The sequence below is a fragment of the Perognathus longimembris genome, chromosome 4 (genome assembly GCF_023159225.1).
Source record: "Perognathus longimembris pacificus isolate PPM17 chromosome 4, ASM2315922v1, whole genome shotgun sequence".
NCBI lineage: Eukaryota > Metazoa > Chordata > Mammalia > Rodentia > Heteromyidae > Perognathus > Perognathus longimembris.
This window is the reverse complement of record NC_063164.1, coordinates 59,677,930-59,702,894: the sequence shown is the minus strand read 5'-3', so window position 1 is coordinate 59,702,894 and position 24,965 is coordinate 59,677,930. Positions and strand designations below refer to the sequence as shown.

The window sequence follows — 24,965 nt, the reverse complement described above, 5'->3', positions numbered from 1 at the left end:
TAAAGCTCAAGCTTTGTACTTTGGAAGAGACACACATTTTAATCAAATGTCAACATTTAAATTTGTTCTGATAATTTGTAGTACTAGTAGACTCTGAAACCAGCTGTTCATAAAAATTTTAAATCACTTTACTTGAACTTTCAGGAATTATAAGTTTGATTCTTTGAATATTCTGACTTGTTAAAGTTCTTGATTGTATCTGTAAAGTTCTTGATTTTATCTGTGTCATGTGGGTATTAAACACAAGAAAGCATTATTTCTGGCTTACTTTTCTACAGAAATTGCAAAGCAGTGTCACCAAGTTCTTAGTATTTAAGATTTTTGCTATAAGTTGTGACTGTTCATTTAGTTTCTTTCTTGGTGGACACCATAAGTCTTTCTTAATGTAAAGTTAATAAACCACATACTTTCTTACATAACAAGTATGTTTCAGCTAAAACCAAATAAAAGTTAATTTGGTTTTAGTGTGATGTGATGAAATTAACATGTGCTTTTAAAAAATGCCACATTTCTTGAGAAAGTAAGATGTATAGCGGTATCTTGATAAAAATCTTTTACAAATATAAGGGATTTAAAATCAGGTTTTGCTTTTAAAAGTCTTAGAAAAGTAGTCATATAGAGTCACTCTGAAAATGATTGTATTTTATAGTTTACTTGCAGTCAATTGCTTGGTCAGTTATATAAGAAAGAGTTAATATATAATCCATATACTCTTCTTCTCTGAATTTTGTTTATAGACTTACATTTGACAGTATGAAAGGAAATTAACTTGGCCATAAAATATATCACTTCCAATTTAAATTTTCCTTGGAAAAACCAGTAATGTGGTGTAAACACACAGTATATCATGCATGTTGTAGAATGGTGATGGTATGACTCCCGCAACCTGGTATTTCAACTATAAGTGCTCAATATTATTCATAAAAGTGCCTGCCACATGTCCTAGAATGGTGCCATATGTCATCTTTCTTGAAAGATGTTTCTTTGAACTTTGTTGTTAGGAGATCTGTGCAGCACTTCTATGGCCAAACACCCAGAAGTTTCACCTCCCCTGAGGAGATTTAATAAAGTACACTACCACATAGAAATCTAAAGTCCCTATTCATATGGGATTTTATATGGCCTAGCTATTGCAAAAGTTTGATCACAGAGCCCCATTTTTTTTTGGCAAAACTTGAGTACCATGATGATCCAACTCTTGTGAGACAATTATTTTACATTTATAAAATGGAACAACTTTCAAGCACTTTAGGTATAAATGGTATACTATCAAGATTTTTCTACTGAAATCTAGTTCACTTTTTTGATGCTTTTATGCAAAGATTAAGGGGAAAATATGGCTACAATATAAAAATAGTATTAGTTTGTACTGGCTAACTCATACTCCATTTTCCTTATGATAAAGTAAATTATTAAATAATGTACACTCTTAATGTATAAGTACTTTTATTTATACAGTAAACATGTTTCCATGTCATTTTGAGATTTTTTTTTAAATAACATTCAAATAGCTTGCTGGAAAGTTTGTATCATACAAAATTTGTTACGTATATGCCATCGTGATGAGAAGCTTCAGTTCAAACAATGGTGCATTAATTTCCCTATATCTAAAGGGTTGCCAAATGATTAAATATCAAGTATTGCACTTCTATTTTGAGTGGCAGTTTACACATTTCAAATTACATCATGGGAAAAAGTCAATACTATGTGAATCTTAATTTGGTCCACTTTAAATGTAATTTTAAGGAATGTGCTCAGTATAGTATAAGCATGCATCCAGAAAAAATTAGTAACAAAAATATAGTAAAGTTATATATTTATTTTCAGAAAAGGCATTTATTTACCCTGGAATAAAGCAGAATTGGTTAAGATAATTTAAACTCTGTGCAATTAAAAAGTAACAAAAAAGTCAATTTGTGATTATTTGTTTAATTAAAATATACAGATTAATTTACTTGTAAACTTGGGTAATTACTAAATCAATATCATTTTGTCAGAAATGTGCTTTTCTATTTCCTATGTTTAGAAAACTCATACATGTTATATTTTCTCTTCATGTTTAGGTTTCTAGGAAATTGACAGACATAAATTTGTTAAAAATCTGATAAGTCTAATCTGTTATGTACTATCAAATACTTTTTCAGGTCAATACATATTTTCCTTAAACTTTGAAATGTAACCATAGTTTTGTCTCTTCAAATTTGTATTGGAAGATTTGTTTGTGTTAATATCATTGTGAATTACACACATTCAAATAAAATAAAAGCATAAGTATCACCTAAGAGTCCGTTTAGCATTCACACATAGTATTATATGATAAAATCTATTTGGAACTTCTGCTAGAATAATGAATGCAGAGATTTTAACTGAGTCCTATTCAGATCATTTACTGTCTAGAATAAGATAAAAAAAATTATCATCCAAATATTACGTTTAAATTGTTATCTCGTTTAGAATAGTGAGCACAAAACTACTTTCCAGGTAAATTCTGGGAAATTTAGAAAAAAATTTCTGACTCATGATCAGTTTATTATGAAAATACTGTGCTTTTAATGATTTCCTGTCACGTCACTTTCTACTTGTTTTCAAACATCCAAGTAACTTGGTAATATGAATCTTTGTGCATCATTTTGAGAGCATTCAAAGCTCAGGCTTGCTTCTGTATATTTGACTGTATAGTAAATAGACATGGCCAGCATTCTTACATCACTATAATGTACAAGGGAATTAGGTATAGGGCTTGTGCATATGTGTTAGTTATGGTTTTGTGTGTGCTCCTGTAATATCACTTGAAAAGCTGGTGGAAATTAGGGTCAATTGGCCTATGTCATCAGTCAGTAGAGACACATCATATTTAGAGACATAGATTCAGGAAATGGTTCAATTTGTGGTTCTTCTACATTGTTAGGGTTCCCAGCTTTTCTTTTAAGCATAAAAGCCACATGTGTATAATTATTTCATTTTAGTTGATTAATCCTATATTCTCCTTAATCCTATATTCTCTGATTACTGAACTTTCAAAAGATAACCTGAATGAACAGTGATCATATGACTACTCCAGGAATATACTATTAAGGAATAATATTTTTTTTGAAAAATTGTAGGCCTTTTAAAAATAATCCTAAGATTTACTGAATTTCCAATACATAATTTAGTTCCCACAGCTATATAAATGAAGGACCCTCAATGTAGTTTAAATTAATAAATATTTTACCATATGGCAATTTTAAGGCATTTTGCTTGCTGTATGTAGACTCACATTTCTGATCAGCTTCACTTACAGTTTGATGTAATGTTTTCATTTATCACACAGGGTGTGTTCTCTTGGTTTCTAAAAATGTAGGGTGAGGGAGCTATGCCTCTGAATACATCAAATTATCTTTAGCTTAGTACAAACTACATTATGACCAGAAAATTTTATTCAAAAACTTGGTGAATATGTTACTCTTTTTCTTAAATAATGGAGAAGTAATGAAGAAGATATGAAATTTAGATCATATCAAGTAATAATCTGTATACTTTCATTCCTGGATTAAGAATAAATCAAGCACACATTGTAAGTAAATTATTTACATGAAGGTTAGAACCTATTTATTCATCAATTAAATATTTTAATCAGTTACTGCTATGGTCTTGAAGGACATTAATGAAATGATTTTCTATTTCTTTAGTTTTAAATAGAATTTTTAACGACTCAGTCCAATTTACTAGTGACTTAATGAAACTCTGAAAACTGCAGCACTGTTAAAATTACGAGATTTTGTGAAATACAGCAGCACCATCATGCCTATATGTAGTTCTGTACCTAGTTAAATGTTGGAAATAGTTGATTTCTCTAGAAGAAGTACCTAGTGGACTAATGACATTTACTTTCTTTTTTCCCCAAAATAATTTCTTTTACAAATTCTTTAATTTTTCATGTATAAATAGATCAGAAATTATATGCTCCATTCTTAAATTATGTATATATATTATATTTCAATACAACTTGTACACTTCTTTTAGCTACCAAAAATTGCAACCATTTTTACATTAAATTTACATTTTTCTTATATACAGTTATTTGTAGAAGGTTATTGCAAAACTAGTTGTCCAAGTAGATTACACTGTCAACACCACATAACAATCTTGGAAGAAAATATTTGCTAAAAATAAATATTATTTCTGTTCAGATTATTTCAAAAGCATCATGATTCCATGCTACATAATGTGCATAAAGTCTAAGAAGTAGTATGTGTTTTGGTAGATTGTTCCACATAGTTTAAAGCATTCCAGAGCACTACCTAACTGGATGTGACTGACAGTTTTAAGTCACTACACACATTTGTTTTTGAAATACATTATCCTTTGACTGGCAAATATTCTGATATCATACATTTTCTCATCAAAATCGTAAAATAAATATTTCAGCTAAAGAGAGGTAATTGTACTTGGTTCAAATCAGTAGAAACTTAGGGAACAACTAGAGATTTCTCAATAACTTTAACTAATTTAACATTTTTAAGAGGATGTTATATCATTGCAGTGCTGCTGTAATTACATGGCCATTTGAGGAAACTCCATGAAAGAGTTATTTATAAGACTGCTGCTCCTTCAATTTTTCTGCTAAATATGGATAATGAAAATTGTATGTACTCAACAGCACAAATATTTATGAACAATAATACAGTTAAAATGCTCACAGCTGTTGTTATTCACAGTTATGAACTTTAAAATATCAATATACACAAAGAGGAAGTCCAGCATTTATAGGTTAAACATACAGTGCTTTAGAACCATAGGTGTAACAAATTATCTCATATCTCATAGATACCATGAGTTTACTGTAGGAATTCATCTAATTTTTGACAGGAGCTATGTAAGAATAACCATGTTATGTTGATTCTTCTCATAATAAAGATTTTATTGGGAGTATTTTTGCTTTTTTATTTAAGCATTTGATTATGATTGGTAGAGCAATTTAGTTGATCAATTGAGTTTTTGATTCTGTGCAAGCAGTATTTTATTCTCATATTCATAATAATATGTTAGTTTTAAATAAATTCTGGTTAGTCATTTTTCAGCCTCCACTTAATTGTCTACATAAATAAGCCTTGTAATAATTTCTTTCCATGCTGTCAGTGATTAATAATCCATGTCTTTTGTAAATTTTCTGTAGTAGACATTCAACCAAAGTGTTTTTATACCAAAAGATAATTAATGAATTATTCTAAGCTTGGGCACAGGTTACTCACACTACCTAATAATTTAGAAAGCAATACAATCATTATGCTTTTAGTTCTTGAGAGGATTTCATCACTTCATTTTACATTAAATAGAACCACAAGAAAATTACGTTGAATGATAATATTTGAGAGTGAGAAAAAGAGAGAGAGAGACAGACAGACAGAGACACAGACAGAGAGAGAGAGAGAGAGAGAGAAATCAAGGTGTTGGAAAGCAGTTGCAAATGGGGTATGTAATTATTTTGGATGCTGGAACAAAACAATACTGGAGACTTTCAAATGCTAAACAAAAGAAGGTTCTGTAACATTGATGTTCTCTCATTAATGAAGAATAATAACATTGGGAAGTACTAAGGACACCACCCCTTTGCCGACTTTTTTCCCAGAGTGTATGGGTGGAGACTATTGGGCTGAGAGAGTAATGGAAGCTTGCTCAGAGACACTACTGTCTCTTTGATAATACCCAAGTAACTCTTGCCTTCTGGTTTTGCTATGCTTTGTGTTGTGTAAAATGCTTCCACATATTTCAAAGAATTCTCAGCCAAACCCCGTCCCCCAAAAAACTTTTGAGATATGTCTATAATTAACTTTGTTGTTTTTTTTTATAATCGTTTTGGACATGGAGGTTTACTGCGAGTTTGTCTTAAGAGTAAAATGAGAAGGTTGGATTGCATCCAGGGTTACCAAATTGATTCCCCATCCATTCTACTATTTCACATTAACAGTTTAAGCATCTATGATCCCTAGAATGTACCAGTGACAAGAGCAAGTGGGTAGAGCTGCCTAAAGAGAACCATTACAATTATAAGAGTCCATTTTTTTCTAGGAAAATAGTGTATTTGCTGTCAAGATTGTGTTTGATAAATACATTTCCAAATATCTATCTGGGAAACGTATAATGTCCAAAGAAGGACTTGCACAGAATACCATCTTTGCAGACTTCATTCTACTAGTACTGAGTGGGTTAGATTGCCTTTGATTACTTAAGAGTTTTACATCAACTCACAGCTGATATGCTTTGAACAATGAGATTCCTAGTCACTATTATTATAAGGAGTATAACTTTAAAGCTATAAATTGAATACTGCAAAGTACAATTACAAAAGATCAGATAGGTTTTGATTCATCAGAACCTTTAGTTTGTATAATGGTTGGAGACATAACACATTGTGTGAAAGCCAAATTGTGGAAAATGTTTGGTTTCTCTGATTATTATTATTATTGTTATTATTTATGTCAGGTTCCTGGGAAAGATACAAAGGTTTAGCATTTTTGATTACTTAGTATGTGTCAGGTATTTGGCTCATTCTTTCTCATTTTTGCTCAAACTTTGGTGAGGTAAGTGCCATTATTTCATTTTTTACAGAATCAGGATAGAGACTTGGGAAGGTTAATTAATTGCCTTTGGGTCATACAACATATTAATAAAAGCTCCTATCTGCACCAAGTTGGTTTGTCTGCAGAGCCTCGGCTGCTCTTTCTCCATTGATGACCCCCAAGTTCGGTGTACATAAGAATCATGTGGAGGAGAGATTGTCCCATCCTCAATGTTTCTGATATAATAGATCTAAAGTGAGGCCCAAGGACTTGTATTTCTAACAAGTTCCCAGGCAAAGTTAGTACTGCTAGCCTGAGGATCACAATCGGAGTGCCTATGTCTCAAACTGTCCTGTTTTCCAAAGGTCCCTTGCACTTTTGTCATTTACAAAAATGTGATTAGAAATTTAATGACATTTGAAGTTTTAATGATCTATAATATTTTATCTGTAAAATAATCTATAAGAAGTATCTATTTATCTGCTTTGGGTTTTACCATGAATAAACAATCACTGCCATACCTATGAAACTGTGACCCCTCTGTACAAAACTGTGACCCCTTTGACAATAAATAAATTTTAAAAAGACTCTTCTACATTTTAATTATAGTCAGTGTCATGATTCATTTCTAATAATGGAATGATCTGAATTTCCTGTAATCATGAAAACATTCAAGAGAAGTATACTGATATTTCTTAGTAATTATTATCTTAGGTATATTGATGAATTGATCAATTTCATTCTTAGTATTGTGTATGATAGGATTTAAGGTGAAATTTGGAAAGAACTTTTTTCCTTCTGGGAATTTTAGGATCATTACTAAAGATCTACCCCTGCTCTAGTACATGTTAATCTTGACTCCCAATTTCATTCGATTCTCTTTTTCCTGATGGATAGAAAAGTTCAATTTTGATGACCAATCTACTAAAATGGAATTAGAAATTATATTATCCCAAATTGACCCCCTGCTTTCCCATGTTTATTGAATTAGTGATAATTAAATTAAATAATGTGTGAAACTGCTTCACCATTTTCTACTCCTGATTTTCTCATCAACTAATTAAAGCAGGGGACTCCCTTCTGGGGTAGAAATGACAAACTTGTGTCAGTTCTCTGTCCAGCAATTAATGACAGCAGGAAAATATCTAATGCAACAAACATTACATTTAACATGACATTTTATTCAGATCAAGGGACCAGATAACATTTTAAGTAAATATCAAAAGGTGCTATGTTAGTGCTTCTAATCCCCTGAAGGGAAAGTAGTTATTATGCCGCTTTTGATTGGCAACTGCAACAAGACATGGCCTTCAGTGAGATCCCAAGATGGAAGTCTGCTTCTGCTGGGAATACAGGGGAGGCTGATGACGCTTTTAGGGATTTGATCATTAGCACTGGAAAAAGGATGATGTTTGAATACTATGATAATTGCTTCAATCAGCTCAAAGCCAGTTTAACTACTGAGTCTTCTGATATTTATTCCTAACTAGCCACAACTTCATATTGCTTAGGCTCTTTTCATACTGATAGGCTTCATCATCCTGTAAAGCTCTCTGAGGCAGAAAATTTTAGTATTAAGTAATTGTTTGATGACAAAAACTTATCTCTTTTGCTGAAGTATAAACAATCTGATGTTTGCATGCCATTCACTACCTTCTCATTCCTACAGTAGTTCAGTTTTTATAAGGAGGCATAGATACAGGCTGTATGTGGATGGAAGCATGACATTTTATGCATGTCATACCAAATGTTGCAGCTGAAGCATTCACTAATCAGACAATGAGATCTCAATTCCTCACCTGCAAAATCCTCTTTCCCTATATATAAATGAGCCGTCTCTGGTGAATTCATTCTGAATTTTCCTAGAGCTTAGGCAATCTAAAGGAAATTTTTGCAGCTGCAAAAATGTGCTCCATTATGGAAATGATATCCCTAAATAAGTCTCCAAATCAGCCATTATTCTTAGTCTCCTCCCTTACTAAGCAGTCAATAAACATTTGTTGAAATACGATAAAAAAAAAAATAAGGGCTGGGAATGTGGCTTAGTGGTAGAGTGCTTGCCTAGCATGCATGAAGCCCCAGGTTCGATTCCTCAGAACTACATAAGCAGAAAATGCTGGAAGTGGCACTGTGACTCAAGTGGTAAAGTGCTAACCTTGAGCAAAAGGAAGCCAAGCAGTGCTCAGGCTCTGAGTTCAAGCCTCAGGACTGGCAAAAAAAAAAAAAAATAGACAAATAATAAAATAATAATGTTTAAAATAAAAAAAAGAGGGGCTGGGGATATAGCCTAGTGGCAAGAGTGCCTGCCTCGGATACACGAGGCCCTAGGTTCGATTCCCCAGCACCACATATACAGAAAACGGCCAGAAGCGGCGCTGTGGCTCAAGTGGCAGAGTGCTAGCCTTGAGCAAAAAGAAGCCAGGGACAGTGCTCAGGCCCTGAGTCCAAGGCCCACGACTGGCCAAAATAAATAAATAAATAAATAAATAAAATAAAAAAAGAATGCAGTACCTATGTTTGTATCTGCATAACGCAAAATGTTTTGAGATGTTCATTTTATTGATTAAATTTTTGTTGACTAGTCTTTTACTATTTATACTCATTCACCCATGTCTTTAATAAAGGATACAACCTTGTTTGTGACAACAGATTGCTTTTTGCACTATTTAGCAAATTCTGTTACTGTTTAAAAATATTTTGGGAGTGCTGGGTACAGACAGTTCAAGTCTACAGTCCTTCCTAATCAGAAGGCTGAGATCTGAGGGTAACAATTTAAAGTCAGCCTAGTCAAGAAAGTTTTTGTGGCTCTTATTGTCAATTCACCACCAAATATCCAGAAGTGGAACTGTCGTTCCACAGTACAGAGCAAGCCTTGAGCAAAACAGCTCAAGGACAGCACCTAGGCCCTAGATCCAAGCTTCAGGATTGGCAGAAGTGGGGTGTGGGGGGAGATGGGGGATATATGTATGGAGCAATTTAAGGTCACTTCAAGCACATTTTGGATAGTGCAATAGTTTTATGCAAATTTGGATTGCTTTCATTTGAAGCTGATTAATGTTAAAGATGAAGGGGAAAAAAAGATGAAGAGAATGAAGGGAAATCAGATTTTTCTCCTGAAAGGATAGAAATCAATCCAGTTAATAATGTGCTGACATATTTCTTCAAAACTATATTACTATATTGAAAGCAGCTTTCAATAAATTATTTTTTCAAGAAGAAAATAATATAACCTTCCCTAAAATATTAAAATCATATTTGAATAGAAATAAAACTTCTAAACTAGAACTTGACTGATCATAGTTTTTTTCCTGTACTCTGAGTATATGAGAACCATGGGTTACCCTACCCCTCAAGCAAAAATTGAATATATTAAAATATATTCCAATGTGCTGATATTCTGGGGTCAATATATATTCAATTTATCTCTTACATAATAGATTTTTGCTTAATTTTCAAATGTCAAAAAAGTTTGGATAAGGAAACAAAATGAAATTTTACTATTGACTTGTGCATTCTATTTCTAGGCAGATAAATGTGCATTAGTTTTTGTCCATAGCTGGGATTAGAAAACTGGAGAAGGACAATGAGAGACAATTTTGCCATGCAAATCCACTGAAATTGCACATTCTTTCAAAAGTATGTACATCTAGTACTGCCTCAGTTAAGTTCAGGATTATTCTCACATTTGAAATGGAAGAAAGCTGTGGAAATCTATTTGTGTCAGTCATGTGTTAGCAGTTCTTTAAGGGTAGCATCTTAAAAACTTACCAATGAAAAGGTTTTCTTGAAGCCTTCAAGCATATGAACCCATGTAAAATAGTTTAGAGGGTGTGTAGCTAGTAACCAAACTTTAATAGAAAGACCTTTTTAATCTCAATGTTGGCCTTTATTCATATTGAAAGAAACCAAAATGTTTCTTTACAAGATTTGCATGACTGTTTTTAGCTGAAGATAGTAAAAATGCAAACTTTCTTAATCTGTGTTTGGAAAATCAGGACAATAATTCACAAAGACAAGAGGTCTTTCTATTCTCCTCCCACTTTCCTGCCTAAAACCACAATGCAAATTCCTCTTTTACAATGGATATTTTTCTGCAGCTCTAGAGGTATCTGGAAACAGAGATTAGATTTATTTCCCCAGAGATTTCCTATCTTTGGAAGCTTGACACTGCTTTCTTCTTCATCCTGTCACTTTACTAAGATGTACTGCTTTTTGCTGAAGATCTTCTATACACTAGGAAATTAAGGAACTATCATGAGTTACTTTCAACATCTCACAGGGAGTTTTCCCTACAGTGGGCACAGTGTATTCATTAGTTATATTTGTTTTCCTATTGTGGATCTGTCATTTTTTGTAGAGTTTTGTCCTACTACAAACTTTAAGGGTTGATGAAAATTACATTTTCTCCCTTTCAATATATATGGAGGTATCTCCTTTACTCTTTGAGATAGATAATTTTCATCTTTTATCCCAGTATGAGAAAATAAATAGACATAACCATAAACATCTAAATACAGAAGGATATCTGTTCTCTGATAGAACTGTTTCCATTGTCCCCCTTGAACTTCTGTAAGTTGAGGATCATTTGCATTGTGTCCATGGATACTTTTATCCCTTGGTTTCTTATTTGCTTGGAAGGCATTTTCATAACGATGTACTGGTTTAGTAAAAGCAATAAATAGGAGTCTCCATGCAAGAGAAATCGGAGTTTCCTAGCATGCACATGGTTTAAAAAATAAAAATAAAAAATAAGATGCCTTGAGATGCTGGCAGTTTAAACATTTAGAACCAAAAGTTCTTATGACTATTTATACCCTAACTGCTCAATTTTACCTTACAAGCTTCAATTTAGGAAAATATACAGTACTTTTGCATATAATGGTACCTTGTGAGCCCCTGAGTCAAGAAGAGAAGATATAAATACAAAAAGGAAAACAGCCATTAAAAGCACTTACATTGTGTGTAGAGTAAATAGTACAAAATGATTATTTCCCTGGAAGACCAGGATCAGAAACATGCCTATGAAGACCCAAGATTCCTACAGTGCTTAGAGAAGAATCTGGCAAAGAAGGATGTCTAATTGGGTGAAGGTAAGTTTTTCTTTGCTGTAGATGAAGCTCTAAATTAGAGACGTCAGTGTCTTGTTTTAAGCGGGAAGTCAAATTGTCTTCCGAAGCTGTGTTGAGATGCATCCCACTTGAGAGGGATTCTTTGGGCTTAAGTTTCGATTTTTCAAGGTCCAGAAATTCAGGACACTGGTAGAAAGAAAAATAAATTGCAGTATTTCACATTAAACCAACAATCATCTAAAATTGCATTCAAAATCCAGATGTGAATTTTCTCCCCATTATCTTATTTTTCCCCTCCCCGTATTTTATCTAAACAAATAGAGACATGTGTCAATTCAGGTATTCTTAAACAACAATTCCAAGAATTTTAATTTTACTATGAAATCAGATTAACAGCTATATTGTTTTTCTTTGAGTTTTCTAATTTAATTTTAATTCAAAATCTAAGACAAAAATGGAATAGGAAACACAATCAGAAGGAAAAAAGAAAAAATTAGAAAGGCAATAAAATAAGCATTTCTGTCAGATTATCCAAAGCCACAAAAAGCAACAACAACAACAACAAAAAAACCCAAAGAATGAAATATAGGTGTTTATGTTTACCAGATAGTAAAAAATTCAGAAAGGTAAATGTATTTTAACATTTGCAAAAGTTTACAATTATTTTCCTTCTGGTACATTAGCCTATCTTTATTCATGTATTTTCATCTCAAGTTTTTTTTGTTTTATTAAGTTCCTAAGCATATAAAACATTCATAAGGTTGTTCTATGAATCCTCACTGAAATAATCTTTCACAGATTCAATGAGCCAAGGTGTTCAAGATAGGAATTGAAGCCAATTAGAAACAACTTAAAGGGGCCTCCTTGAAGAGTTGTAGAGGAAAAATTAAAGGGACATCTTTATCTTGCCATGTTCACCATTCCATAAAGGATCTCTTGTGATGAGTCAGTCTGAATTTGAACTTCAGATCTAATTGGTCAATTGTGTTTTCTTTCTGAGACCTAGTTCTGCCTTTTGTCACTATAAGAAATTACAGACTTCCCCCCGCACACCCAAAAATCTTTCATTGGACTGTAGAGAAATCCCTTAGTTTATATATCACTATAGAATGTAAATTGATGTTGGTTTATTTTTGACAAAATCGGGGAGAATGAAGGAACAGAAGACACTATATGAAAGGAAATGTACTCATTACCTGATTGATGTAATTGTAATCCCTCTGTGCATCATCTCTATAATAACTTAAAAGTAAGTTCATTAAAAAATGTTTGCTTTAGCCTGGCTTCCGTGGCCCAGGTTTTTAATTTATTTATTTTTCTTTATTGTCAAAGTGAAGTACAGAGGGGTTACAGTTTCATATGTAAGGCACTAAGAACATTTCTTATCCAACTTGTTACCTCCTCCTCATTTTTCACCCGCCTCCCCCTCCCCTTCTTCCTCTCCCCTCCCCCACATGAATTGTACATTTGTTTACACCAAATGGTTTTATAAGTATTGCTTTTGGAATGGTTTGTCTTTGTATCCTTTGTCTCTTGATTTTGATATTCCCTTTCCCTAGTTCTCATACATGTATATACAGTATCCAGGGTACTAAGATCAGATACAGTGATAGCAGGTAGCTACTCCGGAGGATATCAGAGGATTTCAGTTCAAAGCCAGCCAGGTCAGAAAGACTTAGGAGATTATCATTCACTAAATAATCAGAAAAATAAAAAAATGCTGATGTTTAAAATTATTTCATTATTTTAGTTCCCTTGTTTTCAAACTTTAACAGAGGGCAATTGGTAACACAGATCACAGAACCCATTTGTAGATATTCTAACAGAACAGAAATGGGGATGGGATGGGGTGGCAATTTGTATTTTCCTCTGAATCTTGGGGGATTTTAGTGAGCCCTGGTACCATGGAGGCACTCGGTTGTACAGTATGTACACTCACTTGTGAGGAGGGGCTGAAGCTGCGGTCCGTCTTAATGGAAGCTATGGGATGACTGGCTCTCATCAGTCGGAGGATGGGTCTCGGATACTCTGCTCCTGCAGTTACCATGCTGTAGGCTGGAGGGACCACAGTAGTTTGTTTCTGTAGCAGCTGTAATATGGTTTGGATGTCTGTTGTCATTTGGGATTCGAGTCTGCAGGACAGACAGACAGAAAAGGGCAAGACAATCCTAAAACAGTTCAGAATTTCAAGAGCTTCTGAGAAAACCATCAGCAATAACAAAAAGTGAAATTATGGTCCTGCTTTAAACAAGAAGGACAGGAGAGGGAGCATGGAAACTCCTGACTGATTCTCTCTATATCTCACTAATGATCCTGATACAGATGACTTTCTTGTTCATTTACAAAGAATTAACAGAATGAATTTAGTAAGACATGTATTTTACTACTTGTTTTGATTTTAAGATGTACAACACGTTTAGAATCTAGAACTTGCCTTTAACATTGGATTAGTCTTTTACTCAATTTCTTGTTAACATTGTGTTAACTCTTTAAAAGAGAAACAAGTAACACACTTCATTTATAGTTAAGTCATCTCAGAAACATATGTTGTGTTTTAAATTTACATATAGTCATTATATTCAATGCATATTTCGTAAAAATTGGACTATGTAACTTGAAGGTAGGGACAGGATGGAGTAAGATGGTGAGAACCATGGTAGGCATGCCATTGTTCAACGTGCATTGTTCTCATAACTTGACTTCTTAAACTGAAACCCTTTTGTACAACTACTTAATCAAAAAATGTTCAGGGGAAAATTTATGTTACCATTATTTAACCTGCTTCCTTCCTGTTTATAGCAAGTATATTATACACGCACACACACACACACACACACACACACACACACACACGAGAGCTGTAAATGCTGCTAGAGGTTACTTTCCAATTTGTAGTTCAGAACTCTGATATTTAAGAAACAGACAAAATTTAGAAGTTCACTTGCTCCTATGACACATTTGGCTTGCAAAAATATTGCAAGCTCAAAATAACCAACTGACTTGTTAATTTTCTTCTCATAAATTATATCTTAAAAGCATCAAAACATAATTAGTCTCATTTCTTTCTACTAATTTGATAATAGTATTTAAAGTGAATTTTTTGAGCATAAGAACAGAAAATTTGGATTGTATACTTCTTCAGAAGATTTTTAACCTCTTTGTCTTTTATTTGGCCCCAGAGGGGGAAAATGTAATGACTTGCAACCACTTTCACAAAATATATGTTCTTTATCTATTGAATTTATAGTGATTTAAAGTTTGGATTGAAAAAAATTGGAAAAAGGAAAAGATAACTTTTTCTGCACAATACCAATATTAGCTTCTAGAATGTTATAATATTCTTACAAGTTATCTAAATTCCTAATCAGATTCAACTAAAATTAATCTAGTCAACGAGCTTAATATCTCTCATACCAACAGCAGTGAAAATGAAAACTGAGTCATCAACTTGTTTATTTGTCAACCTGTTAGCTAACTGTATACTCTAGTATTTGTGACATTCGTTATTTTGTGGTTTCATTTTTGATTGTCTGGTGATTTTATTTGTGACCTTGTCCCAAGGAATCTGATCTCACACTCTTGACTTTTTTGTTCATGTCTGGTACTTTGCCACTTCAGCAATGCCTCCAGTATTTCTGGGTCAAATTTTATCTCTACTGAAATTTTTTCTCTTACTTAATTCTTCCAGTATTACTTTCTTTTCTGAATTTTGAAATCAAACTCTACATTCAAACATCATAACTATTTCTGTACAAATTTATTACATAATAGTAGCATTTTATAAATGACATATAATGAATGGTTTCTGTGATATTAAGTACCATTATTGATAAGACAGACAACTGAATAAACACACATTTGTAATGAGTATTCAAATAAAAATGTTACCAACAATTTGGATCCAAAATTCAATAGGAGGTCAAAATTTATGATGATGTTTTTGATTTCTGAACACTTTTGTTAAATAGCAGCAGTCTCTAAGAATATAGGATCTTTTTATCTTGAATTCTACCTTGATTTTTAATAGGTCCTACTTCAGTTTCTAATATATTCTATCATAAGATAAGACTTTACTGTCCACATGTTACAGCGATTTCAACATGCTGTCATGATTGTGACTCATGCACACAAGATTATGTCATGCAAGTTAAGTGTCTAATGTAGGGTAAGATGAGACTGTTCCTATTAATACCATTTAGGCCAGTTTTAGCCACATGACTTGGCTCTGTGATCTAAAAAAAACCTGACTTAGGAAAAATAACAATAAGCCAATTATTAACTTCAGGGCTTCAGGAAATTTCTACAGATCAATTCATTGAAGAAAGCTCTATGTATCTGAACAACTTAATCAGAGAAAAATTTTTCAACATTTGATTCAAGACCCTCATCTCACTATGCCTATCAATGCTGAATATTGTATCATGAACTATGTGTGGCTTCTATTATGGTTTACGTATGAAGTCTCCCCCAAAAGACACATGTGTTAAGGGTTTGGAAATACCTAAGGGATAACTTGGAAAAAAAAAACATATTAAGTGAAGTGATCCGGAAACATAAACTTTATGGTGTCCCTCATAGGGAATAGTACATGATTAGGCTAGTCATGGTAGAAGATCAAAATACCCCAATAGCTACACCCATATGATCACAAAAGATGATGCCAAGTGAAATGAACTCCACGTTACGGAGACAATAGTTATACCACTGTTGTAATTATTATCAACATGCTATGTGAAAACGTACCTTTTGGATTTTTAATTTTTTTATTGTCTGTCTGTTTGATTGTTTTGCTTGGTTTTGTTTCTCTTGTATTCCCTTTCTGTGGTTGTACCCCTGCTACCACTATATCTCATCTGAGTACCCTGAATACTATTTATATGGGTATTAGAACTGAGGAAGGGAAAGGGAATATCAAAATCGAGAGACAAAGGACAAAAAGACAAACCATTCCAAAAGCAACCCTTACACAATGATTTGGTGTAAATCAACTGCTCAACTTGTGGGGGAAGAGAGAAAAGGGGAGGAGGAGGGGAAGGAAATGGGGGAAGAAGTAACAAGTTGAACAAGAAATGTTACTCACTGCCTTACATATGAATCTGTAACCCATCTGTACCACACTTTGACAATAAAGAAAAAAGTTTAAAATAAAAAAGCGCTATTTCTTATTCCATGGACTAATCCACCAATGGATGTATAATCTAAAGATATTGTTGGGCAATAAAAAATCTTTTGGAGGAGGGGCTTATTTGGAGCAAATAGTTCATTTGGCGCATGACCTTGGGGGTTGCTTCCCTTTCTGCTTTCTGGCTACCAATTGGGAACTGTAACTTCTGATACTATGTGCCAAAATATATTTCTCATCATTTGTTTTTCGTAGTAGTGAAGAACATGAGATCTGTGGGCCATATTAGGCCCTTAATATCATTTAGTAAAGGATTGGACAGACAGACATGTCTTTCATATGCTTCTTGTTGGCAGCCTGCTGCCAACTACTTGTATTGACACTTCCTATGTCCTTGGGAATATGTTATCGATATTCAAATGGGATTCAGTTGATAGTGGCTCAAGCTACTCAGGGGGCTGAAATCTGAGTATTGTGGTTCAAAACTAGCCCTAGTAAACAAATCTGAGAGATGCTTATTTTAAATAACCAGCAATAAGTCAAGCAGAGGTGTGGCTCCAGTAGTAGAGAGCCAACAGTGAGCAAAAAAGACAAGTCAGAGCTTGAGGTTCTCATTTCAAACATCTACATAAACACACCCAAACACACACACACACACACACACACACACACACACACACACACACACAGACATCCAAATGGACCTTGGAAGAAAAAGAAATTCCTTACTTCTGCAAATGTTTGACATAGCTCTAAAATTCCGTGTAACGCTGTTCACTATCTTGAAAGGCCCAGATTTCAAAGTCCTGTTATTACCAACTTTCTTATAATTTCTACTGACACTCTGTGTAGTTGACAATCTCTCATTTTGCATTATTTTGAATATTTAGTTTTGTTTTATTAACTTATTGATTTTTATATTCAGTAGATCAACAAAGAAATCCTTTGGTAAGGAATTTGTTTACCAGGCATAGGTTTCCATATTTTATGACTAGCACTTAGTAATAAATGAATGAACTCTTTAAAGACTAAACAATCTGCTTTACTCAGCCAAAATCATAGAGAATGAAATAAAAATTCAGCATTGACTTGGTTTTAAGCAGAAAAATATACTAAGTTTTGGTATTGTTTGTTAGTGCCTTCATTCAATATCCTTCTATGTGCCCAGCATGGGTTTCTTAAGGAAATTAGGTGGAACAGGATAAATACATGTAGAATAGTGTTCTTGGTGATGATAGAAGCTGCTCACTTGAGAAGGACAAGACCAGAGAACAATAAGGCTAGATGAAATAGGTGCTCAGTGTCATATTAAAACCACACAGACAAATTGCTTTGGGAATTCTGCAATGAGTTATGAATAACAGTTTTTACACTTTCTTCCTCCCAATCTTAAGTGTGCCTTTAAACTAATAGCTTGGGCATGCATGGAAGAAGGGGGTCTACAATAGACTCCCCAACTCTATACTCCTTGCCTTAGAAGTGCAGCTGAACAAGATCCCCAGGTGATCTGATTATATATTAAAGTTTGAGAAGCACTATTGTAGTACTGTTAATGGTATCCTTAGCTATATAGATCTCTAGGTATACTATGTGAACACAGAAGAACATTTCTTACGTAAACCTTCCACCTTAAGTTTAACTTAATTGGCCATGAAGGCAGAAACAAAGGCAATAGCAAGGACCATTCAAGTAAATTTTATTTATATTGGCTTTGATTGCCAGGTCTACTTGATATGTGTATTTGGATTTAACAGGGGTATAGGAGCCCACAACTCTAAACTTCAACCAATGCTCAGATTATTCTCAACCTGAAAATATGTCCTGACATTTTCACTCTGCAAAATTGTCTGAGGTAAGGGGCCATTCCAAACTTGTTTCTTTTTGCCTTATAGAGAAAACTAGAGAAACCAGTTAGAGATGGAAGTAAGAACGTAATTTCAGAAAAAAGTAAATAGGATAATCTGACACAGGCAGTAAAATATTTGTGAAAATATCAGAGACAATTAGAGAAAATTACAGAGGAGGAGTAATAATTGTAACAATTCAAAACATATTCAGAAAGCATGTATAGATGTTGGGAATGTCTCAAAAAGATTTAATTGCATTTTGCTGTGAAAATGTCATAATATAATACTAATGTAATAAAAATACTAATAAATATTATAGTAATGAGTGGTTACAAACCAAATAGGTACTTAACAAATACCCATAAACCTTTACATTTTCAGTGCTAGGATGTAGTGATAACAAATGTTGACTTATTTTAACAGAAATGATTGGTACCCTTTACAGAGCAAAAAAAGGGCATGAAAATCTGTTTTAGTCCTGAAGAAAAGTCCAAATCCAGAAATATTTGTAAAGTAAGAGCATAAACTCAAAAAATGAAGGAGAGGAAAAAGGGGAAAGATTAGGCAGATGGCTAGAGAAGGTAATTCAGTGGAGACAATGCCCATTCCCCTTCATGAAGACCCTGGGAAATGGCCTGGTGAAGACAAAGCCTGATGCATACAAACAAAGCCCCTTCTTCTTCTTCCCAAAGACCTTAAAGCCTAGATAACAGCTCTGACTAAAGAAAGGCCTTCAAAGACCCTGGAGCAGATCTGTAGATGGTCAGATGCTCCTTCCTTTTGGGAAAGGGAAGTGATCCAATCAGAATGCAAAACAGCTGGGACTCTTCCCAAATGGGCTATAAAAACACAGACCTACATCAGAGTATGGTCTCCACTTCTCTATCTCTTACACCAAGAAACCTGCATTCTAACTCTTCTACCCTTTGCCAAAGAAGCAGCTAGATCTCAGCAAGGAGCAGGAAGTTATAGTTTTATCTCATACCAATCCACCGATAGATAAGAGGCTTTCTGTACCTTCTGTAGTGCCTTACCTACTTTCAAATATACTTCTTCTCCCTCATAATTGTTTATTTTGATGGAGAGAAAAATGGTACCCTGAGCACCAGTGAAGTGTCTCATTAACCCAATATTACTAACTCATCTTGCTTTGTGTATAACAAGTACAGTCTATGTCCAGTTAGCCAGTGCATCTTCAGGTTCAGAAATTGTATCTGTATTGCATATTGAGATACTCTTTGTCTTATTATCACATACTAAACAATTCAGTGTAGCAACTACATAGGTTTTGCATTTGATCAGACATTGCAAGTAACTTAGAGAAGATTTAAAGTATGTGGGAAGGTTTCTGTAAGTTATGTGAGCATACTATTCCTTTTTATGCAAGGGACTTAACAACCTAGGGATTTGGGTATTCAAGTTTGGTCTTGGGACCAATCTTCTATGGTTGACAAGGGATGATTTATTTATTATTTGTGTTCCTACAAAAGCATTTCAGGTAGACACAGATCAAAGCACAAAAATGAAGTTAGCAAAGGATATGACTTGACCTATTCATTCCGTGAATGGGTGAGTAGCTGGCTAAGACTTTATCTAGGCTATCCAGTTGCAAGTATAGTATTAGTACCATGCTTCAGGAATCACTGTTGCCCTTGGCATCCACCCTTCTACTGTTTTTTTCCAATATCATTTGCCATCACTATCACCATCACCAGATGGGCAGAATACATAGGAAATATTCAGTATTGATATGGAGTAAAATGACAGTGTATGGTATGGTAAAGGCAAAGCTTATAGATTGGGAAAATAAAGACAAACAAGAAGCTTGTTGGATTAATAAGATACATTAAATACAAACATGTACATATTACTAAACAGCAAGCCTTACCAAAGATAGAATGGGAATGTGATACAACAAACAAAGTGACACATACATAGAAAGAGATGGGAAGACCAATGTATTTTCATGGCTGTTCTGGAAAAACAGCTGTCCCCCAAATTTGATGATTGATTGGTGACATTCAATAGAATTTCATTCTGTTCACCCATATGCTCTTCTAAACAAGCAAACAAACAAACAAAAACTAACTAGAGAGCCAGAGGTGTGTCTTGGTGATAAAGACATGTCTCTGTGATTGAGCCATTGATTGCTGTTGGCACAGAAGATTCTGGTATTTATCTGTGGTCCTTAAAACCACACTAGAGGCAAGGCAAGAAACATTTATGAGGCAAATACATAAACTTTGTCTAGATTAGGATGCAGTGGTACAGTTCTTTTACCAGACGTGTTGCTTATTTGAAATACTAACTATAACAATCTTGTTCTCTTTATTTCCCATTACATACTGCAAATGGATTTAGTAAGTCATGTGCTGTTGGTATTTTAATTTAGTTCATGTAATCTTCTGCCTGTAAATATTAGGATGTCTTGCTTGGTGGGGGACTTGAAGGCCAAAATTTTATCAGAGAAATTTCAAACAACACAACCAAAGCAGCTATTTCAGGCTCAATCATTTTCCCCTTGAATCTTTTTGGCAATTTTAAATTTAAAGAACCTATTCAGACTCCTTCCTAAAACCAAAATGTATTTCTTATATAGTATGGCTTAAATCAATGTGAAACGAAATGGAGAAGCTCTGGCCTTTAGCTTATGGAATTTTCTGCTCATTCATAGTTTTGACAGGCTGACTAAATCACAATGTTTAAGAAACTTTTTGGGGGCTGGGGATATAGCCTAGTGGCAAGAGTGCCTGCCTTGGATACACGAGGACCTAGGTTCAATTCCCCAGCACCACATATACAGAAAACGGCCAGAAGCGGCGCTGTGGCTCAAGTGGCAGAGTGCTAGCCTTGAGCGGGAAGAAGCCAGGGACAGTGCTCAGGCCCTGAGTCCAAGGCCCAGGACTGGCCAAAAAAAAAAAAGAAACTTTTTAATATTTTATACCATCATTAAATTACCAACAGGAATTAAATAGCATGAGATGATTAAAAAAAAAAGAAAAAAAGGTGTTCATTAACAATCTAAATATATTTTGAGGAGATAAAGGAAGTTTTCTGAGTTAGTTCTGATGATAAACTATTTTTGTGATATAGAAAAACATATGATGTGTGTCTCTAAAAGCATAAAATATTTTACCTAACCATTTGTTGCAACACAAATTGGTAATCCTGTCAACTTCTAATCTTAGTTTAAATATAATTGTGTATCGAAAATACAGGATTCTGCCAAGAGGAATTTTCTTGGTCATGTTTTTCTTTTGCCCTGCCACTGCTGATACCTGTTAAGTTGTTCTTGAAGCAAATCAAGTCTTTGCTCCACTTCCCCATAGGTGAGGTCACTTTCTGTTTCAGAAATTCCCCAGGCAGCTCCCTGAATTGCAGAAGCACTACACTCCTCAGGCTGAGCCTGCGCATGCTCTCTCTCCCAGCTCTGCGTGTCAGTGATATCTGTTGGAAAAAGCAAGATACATGTCAGCTTCAGTGGGTTCTCCTTTATTTCAGTAACACATAGGTAACAACAGAACAAGCAAAAAAGGTTATCTGAGTGCAACCTAGGAGACGAAGAACCAAAGGTGTTTAGGAACATTGTCTACCACCACTTGGTCATAGAGTACAGCTCTTATCCTGTCTGGCTTATCTCTCCATGTATTTTCATAGGATTTACAATCTATAGGGGGTCATGAGTTTTTATTATAGTTTTGTATTTTTCTGTTTGTACTAAGTAAAGCAAAATATAATTGATCATGTAGCATGACTTTCTGAATTTGGATTGGGAAGAAACAGCATAAAATGTCTCCACTGCTTTTCCTAAAACTTGAGATGTTTAGTGCTCTCTTCCTTAGAGTAATTTGGATACTTTGTGACTTATAGTACATCCAAGGAGAAAGCTCTGAAGACAGTGAGGACCTTCTTCTCTATTCTCAAATCCATTCTCATAGCTTTTAAGCTGAGCCAAGGAGCCATAGCCATTAAAGATAGGAAGTCTTCAATGGATTTGGACCCAAGTTTATTGAAACCAAGCTAGTGTTCCATGTTTTGTGTGTTTCTTGTAGCTACATCTGTATTACTTTTTATTATGATCACATTGCACTGTAATTTTTTCCAATGGCTCTTTGATTATGAATAATGGGATGGTACTATACCTTTAAAACAAACTATCTGTTGAAGACTACTAGTGCTCTGAGTGTCTACTATGTGCCAGACACTGCTAAATGTAGAAGACTTAAAGACAGAGAGTGTTAATTTGAAGAATTTAGTCTAGCAGGCTTGGGATAATTTTTCATACAGAGATTCATTTTTTTAGCCTGATACATTATAGATCCTCCTAAAAGTCTGCACTTTTAAGCTATCACTATTTGGGGATAATGCATCATACTTCAAGCCTTGATTTTGTCGCATACATTTCATGTTTTTGCTGTTTTCTTTACCTCAGTGAAATTACTAAAATGGTATAAAGTAAAATCCATGACAAAATATGAATCGAATCGAGAGTTAATTTCAGAGATAGACACTTCCCTCAGTGAAGGGGTTGGTTGGAAGAAAAGATTACTTCAAGCTGGTCATTATTTTCACATGGAATGAGATTTAAATCACAGAATGCGACTTGGTTTGATAGCATGATTTTATTTTTAAATATAGCCATGATTAAACACTGACACCAGCTATTCGCTATGGTTATGAAATTTGCATCTTCATCTCTTTTAAACAATATGAATAACTGAAACTGAATTGGGATAGATTAGCTCTGGTTGTAGAAATAGGGAAGGGAACTTCAGGACTTCCTACAATTATTCTTTAAGTCCAGCTAGGGTTCTCCAATGCATACCCTTTCTCACCTTTTTGTAAGACAAAAAATAAATTACCTGCTTACTTTAAATGGAAAATTTTCTCTCACTCTCTTTTACCATGAAGTACATAGAACTTTCTCTAATGAGGTGCACATTTCTGCCTCAGTGGGGGATGCTAGCACAAAGAAATTAACATAGCCAAAGACAGCTTACATTTCCCTATTCTATACAAAGACCTTACAGTGTACACCAAAAGGGTTTCTAATTGTAACATCCTTACTCTACAATACCTGGAGGTTTAGTTTTGTTTTCTAAATTGTAAGTTTATTGTTTCTTTTGATATGTTACCAATCATCACAAGCTACAAGTGAAGAATCTTAGTAGACAAACTATATTGCTTCATTTCTTTTTATGTAAACTATCAGCAGATCTTTACTCAGAACTGTGATTCATTATTCACAGATTTCTGAGTCTGTCTAAAATGTAAAACATTAATGCATTATTTTAGTAAACTAGGTTTTTATCTTTGGGTTTTCTATAACAAACAAGAATTTACAACACATAAAAGTTGTTTGGTGTTTTGAGTCCTTTCTATGCTTTAAAAAATATATATATATCTAACTCACCCATCAAGATTTCTTCAGAGAACACAAGCATTGATAGAATTGAACTCTGTGCCAAGAAAGCACACATAATTACCTTTGAAAAGCAATGTAAGAACACTGATTTATGATATGACAAAAGATATTTAAGATGTGTGCCTGCTGTTTTTTTCTTTACTGGTTGTGTACAACTATATTTATACGGTTTTATATCATTACCAATAATTTTTCAGAATGGTATTTATCACTAATGATGAAGAAATATGACAATATAAAAGCAGTCATTTTTCTAATACAGATATGAAATTGGAAAATTTTATTTTCAGAATATTCTTATTGAACTCTTTTGTTTCTGTAATATTTCTTTCTGACTCCATATTTCTTCATAAAAACTATGTTACTATTGATAGTGCTAAGCATATGCCCAGGTTATTCTCCTCCAAAAACCATGTAATTAATGTATGTATTTAATACCTTTCTTACTAGTTTTACAGCTCAAATATATAATAAATGGATTTTAATAGTAATCGTGAATCAAATGTAATGAATTTTGGAGGATAGAGGCCTCCTTGATTATAATCTACTTTTATTAAAATATAGAGATAGGTGACTTGCCTATTTTAATGACAATATAAAATGGTGAGTTCAAAGGGGAAATCCTTGTGAATCCTAATGAAATGAGCATCCTTGTAGACATTTTCTAAATATAGCTTAGAAGAAAGCTGTACTTGGTTACCTTGGAAAATGTTGCTATAGTTGCAAAACACATTTCTGCAAATGGATGAACATAAAATAAGCTTCCCTTTTACTCTGGATAAATAAATTTACCCTAGGTACACAAATTTGCCTAGGGTCAACTTTTGACCTCAATGAAAATAGGATCATAGACTATTTATTATTATTATTATTATTATTATTATTATTATTTTTGTCAAAATTCAGTATGACGAATTCTAGGGATGTGAGGGATTAAAAATTCTTGTTGATGGTACAACT

At 33.8% G+C, this 24,965-nt stretch overlaps 1 protein-coding gene across 1 annotated transcript in view; it reads right to left on the bottom strand.

Moving 5' to 3' along the window:
* Positions 1-11,527: 11,527 nt before the first annotated feature.
* The window catches only part of Kcnh7 (potassium voltage-gated channel subfamily H member 7), a 450,536-nt gene continuing 437,098 nt past the window's right edge, over positions 11,528-24,965 (bottom strand). Inside the window, exons 14-16 of the mRNA XM_048344279.1 lie at positions 21,859-22,027; positions 13,551-13,743; positions 11,528-11,797 (exon numbers count right to left, since the gene is read on the bottom strand). Of these exons, the coding sequence (XP_048200236.1) occupies positions 11,528-11,797; positions 13,551-13,743; positions 21,859-22,027 (632 nt within the window). The remainder of the gene's footprint in view (positions 11,798-13,550; positions 13,744-21,858; positions 22,028-24,965) is intronic.